This window comes from Zalophus californianus, chromosome 13 (assembly GCF_009762305.2).
Source record: "Zalophus californianus isolate mZalCal1 chromosome 13, mZalCal1.pri.v2, whole genome shotgun sequence".
Taxonomy (NCBI): domain Eukaryota; kingdom Metazoa; phylum Chordata; class Mammalia; order Carnivora; family Otariidae; genus Zalophus; species Zalophus californianus.
The window spans coordinates 7,739,556-7,743,989 of NC_045607.1; the positions used below are offsets into that span (position 1 = coordinate 7,739,556).

Consider the following 4,434-nt stretch of genomic DNA (forward strand, 5'->3'; position numbering starts at 1 on the left):
GTCCCCGGCCCGCCTAAAGACTACGACTCCCGGCGTGCCCTGCGGCCCAGGGCCTGAAGGGCCCGGATCCGGATCTGCGGTGGCTTGCAGCTCGGGTGTGCGAGTGCCGGGGAGATGGTGAGCTCCGGGCCGAGTGCTGGGGGCGTGGGGTGCGTCTGGGGGTGGGGTCTGCCCGGGAGCCGGGGCTTAGGCACTCGAAGCCCTGATTGCTGTCCCGCGGGCCCACTGTACTAGTGAAAACCCCGCGGCCCCGCACTCTCCGAGCCTAGAAAGTGATACCTGGTCAGGCCTGTCTGCTTCTGTTGAGTGAATGGGAAGCTAAGAGCGCAATAATTCTGCGACGCCACCCGCCAGTAGTGCACCTAAATGGGGAGTTCCTTCCTCAGTTGAGCCCTCCTTTTCTTCAGGCCACGGGGACAGACCAGGTGGTGGGACTCGGCCTCGTCGCCGTTAGCCTGATCATCTTCACTTACTACACCGCCTGGGTGATTCTCTTGGTATGTGTGCTCCGCCCCCCTCGTCTCACCTTCGACCCCTGCATCTTGAAGCTGACCCCTCGCATCATTTAAGCAGCTGCTGTGTACCAGGCGCTGTGCTAGGTGCTTTCCCTGCCCTCATCTCCTGAAATCTTCAGAACAGCACTATGAGGATGCTGGAGGTGTCCCAGTTTATAAGTGAGGAAGCTAAAGCTCAGGAAGAAGGGTCGGGCCCTTAACGCTACACTGTAAAGCCCTATTACTGATTCACTTTTGCCTTTGATTGGAGTTCTGGTCCTTCTGGGATATCCTGCTGGCTCCCGGGCATGATGAGTGCCAGTAGATTTTGTGAGGGCTTTTAGGGTTTTTTTTTTTTCTTGTGGGAAAATTTGTTGGTTACTGCTTAAGAAGTGCAGTGTGTTTGGAGGGCTAAAACTTAAAGAACTTTGGAGGAAAATGTTAGTAAAGAAGACCTTGGAGCCCACTTGAGGATTCCTCCTGTACCTTTGCCCCTGTAGGGCTGTGAGTGCCTTAGGGCAAGGCCCTCGTCTTCTGTTCATTGCCAGGTCCCCCGCACCATCTTAGGGCAGGCATCAGGCAAGTGTGCAGTGAACAACTATTCAGTAAGTGAATGAAGGAAACAAACCAGAGCGCCCCACATTAGCATCATCTTAAAGCAAAGCAGGTGCTGTCACGGTGCTTTGGGGTTAGCCCCTCAGATGGAGGAAGGGCGGTGTTTGGCCTTGAGGGGCTGGGCCAGGCAAGGAGCGCTCACCAGAGCTCTGTCCTCGATACTAGCCATTCATCGACAGCCAGCATGTCATCCACAAGTACTTCCTGCCCCGAGCCTACGCTGTCGCCATCCCTCTGGCTGCCGGCCTCATGCTGCTCCTGTTTGTGGGTAAGTCATCAGTCCCTCAACCCTGAGCAGGGTGTCTGGGGGTTCCCACAACCCTCTCCCATCCCCTGAACATGCTTCCACACTTTAGCACTTGCAGTACACCTGCTTGGGGCCCCTGGCCCCCAGCTTACCCCCCGGGGTTTTCCTGTTCACCCTTCTGGGCTGCTCGTCCCCATGCCTCAGACTCATTGGTCTCAAATGTGATGGCCCTAATGGGGTGTCTCCCTTCTTCCTGCTCCCTCTGCCACTACCATCATCACTCTGCTCACACTTCAGTCACCTTTCACCCCCTTGTCACCCACTGGCTCATGACCCCTGCCCCTCTCTGTCTCCCAGCGTTTATGTGTGGGCTTTTCTGGGCCAGGGACTGTAGGTTCATCATTATTATTATGTCCTCAGCTCCTGGCACCGAGTCGGTGCCCAAGAAAGTGGTTTGGATGAGTCACTTGGATGACTGGGTGGTGGGGTGGGTGGTGGATGCGGAGTAAGCAGGTGGGTGGGTGGACAGTGGTTGATTGGGTGGGTAGATGGATAATTGAGCGGGCTTTGTGCCCTGTGGAATCTAAAACACTAAGTGTAGCCACTCACCTGTGTAGGCACTCCGTTGGTGTTTGTTGAATACACGGGGGTTGGTATGTGGCTTGCTGAGTGACCCGGGAGGTGATGCTGGCCTGGAGGGTGGTTGGGCAGGTGCTTGGCCCCGTGTGCGGGTCGTTCCACCACGCTGTGCACTGCTCTGGCCTCCCAGCAGCCCCAAGCCTGGATCTTACTTGGCTTTTCTGGTCTGTGTATTTCCAGGACTGTTCATTACCTACGTGATGCTGAAGAACCAGAAAGTGACCAAAAAGGTTCAGTGAAGGCCCAGCAGGGCTGAGGCTGCTGGCCCTTCCTCTGCCTCCCCTCCAAAGGTGGGGTGCATAGGACCCATCCAGGCACTGCAGCCCCCTCCAGCCTGGCTGCCCTGCAGACATCCCCGTGGGATGGAGCTGTTTGGGACGTACCACACAGGCCTGCTCCTTCCCTGCTCAACCTTCCAGAAGCCAGGAGGGAGGATTACCTGGAAACCTCCCCCTCACCCCTTTGTGGCTCAGGGCCTGAAAGATGCCGGTCATCCCTACCTCACCTTCAGACTCCCTGTTGCCTTTTCCCCTGGGTTCTACCCTCTTGTTTCAGTTTCCTTCCTGTCACCTGCTGATGTTGGACCTGGTAGGTTCCGAGGCATCATGCGACCTTTCCCCACATGTCCTGCTCCTCCTCGGAGACAGCTTTCCCGGGTCTGACATAGCCCCGGGCCCCACAAAGCCTAAGCGGAGAACTGACAGGCTCTGGGGTTACCACCAGGCCTCAGGGTCCTGGGAGTGGATGGCCACAGTGGGCCCCCAGACCAACTGCTTCTCATAGAGACCCAGCCCGCCAGCCCTAGCGCTGGCCTCTTGGGGAGAGCTGAACAATAAACACTGATGATGTGTTTGTCTCTGTGCCGTCCCTGAGCGGGTGGGGGCTGGGCTGCTCAGGGGCTGGAGAGGGGCTGGTCTCAGGTCATGAGACTTGTTCGCGCAGTGTGCCTCAGGTGCCTCCCAGATTGTCCCTGTGCCGGACCCAGGATAAAGTGGGGACTGAAACAGATGTGGTTCCAGCGTGGTGCAACTCACGGATGGGGAGTCGGCGGAGGCCTGGCAACGTGCCACACACCACATCAGCCTCTGCTATGCCTCCCCTGCACCAGCCCAGCTAGCGTGCACTGGTATTTTAGGGACCCTCGGGCCAGTCCCCTCAAAACCCAAGTCCATCGTCCATCTCTTGTACCCAACAGCCCAACCTAGTGTGGCTCTGAGCAGTGAGAGCTGGGGAACCAGAGCAGGGCTGCCTCTGGTCAGGTTGAGTGATCTGGCACAGGCCCAGCCCCGTCTCCCTCCCGCAATCCCAACACACCCCCCGCCCCACGCAGCTGGGTGTCCCGTCCGCAGTGCCTAGTTTAAGCCTCTGTCACACCTTGGATGATGTTCACTCCGGTTAGCAGAGATGTCTCCCTCATCTGAGAACAGAGGCTGACTACAGGCACACCTGCCCCGCCCTCACCTGTCCCATCTTCCCCTGCTTATAGCAGTCCTGTCTCCGATGGTCCCCTTCTCACGGGGACAGCCCCTGCCTCTCACCAGGCTCCTCCGGGTGTGTCATGAGCATGCCCAGGCCCCCACGTAAAGGACCCTCCATCAACCCAATAATTCCCTCCAGGTCTCCCCTTCTCCCCTAAATAGCCAGATTCCCAAAAGGATGTCCAGCCCGCTGCCTGCAGCTCCTCACCTTCACTGTGTTCAGCATCACTCCTGGAGGGCTGCACCCACTCAGACCCCCTGTTGACCCCATGTTGGCCTGTGACATCCCCGTGGATGCACCTCAGCTGCTCTCAGTGTCCGTGAGGATTCGTTCTCATACTTTATGTCTCCCACGCTCCACTTCCGCCGCGACACGGTGGACTCCTTGGGACTTGGTCACAAGCCTCACCCCACCCTTCTCCTTACCCAGGCCCTCCTCCTGAGCCCCGACGTATTGCCCATGCACCAGTTAACTGCCATCGGATGTCATAGTGGCTCCTCAAATTCATCCTGTCACGATCTGAATTCTCAGACTCCCCCTCTCCAGTTTCCCCTCCCAGCCTCTTCCATGACTGGCATCATCCTGTGGCCCTAACCCCCGCCAGAATCCTGGCACACATCACTGACCTTGACTTCCTCCTCCTAGCCCCCATCTGCATGACCCCAAATCCTGTCAGTTCTCCCCTTTTCTCTCCTCCCCCCACCAGTCACCTCTCTGATGCAAAGGCTCCCTCCTCTGCGCTAACTCACCCTAAGATTCCTCCCCCCCCATACACACACTCTGGCCTCTCCAACGTGACTATACATGACAACCATGGCCTTTTAAGAACATCTGAGCATCTTTCTCATTCACATAAGAGAACCTGAATGCTTGTTCTCTTCTCACTCCAGCTGCCCTGGCCTTTCATTTCCTGGGATTCACTGAGGCCCTTTGCACGTCCTACTCACATCAGTTCAGCAT

General features: G+C 57.4%; 1 protein-coding gene across 2 annotated transcripts; it reads left to right on the forward strand.

The window, feature by feature from the left end:
• Positions 1 to 2,861, forward strand: DPM2 (dolichyl-phosphate mannosyltransferase subunit 2, regulatory). 2 transcript variants are annotated; one of them, XM_027615736.2, is made up of 4 exons: positions 1 to 117; positions 408 to 497; positions 1,275 to 1,377; positions 2,176 to 2,859. In XM_027615736.2, the coding sequence occupies exons 1-4, from the start codon at positions 115 to 117 to the stop codon at positions 2,232 to 2,234; spliced, it is 255 nt and encodes an 84-aa protein (XP_027471537.1). In that variant the 5' UTR covers positions 1 to 114; the 3' UTR covers positions 2,235 to 2,859. The 2 variants fall into 2 exon arrangements, with proteins under 2 accessions (XP_027471537.1, XP_035579536.1); XM_035723643.1 differs by lacking the exon at positions 408 to 497 and having other exon boundaries at positions 31 to 117; positions 2,176 to 2,861.
• Positions 2,862 to 4,434: the final 1,573 nt, after the last annotated feature.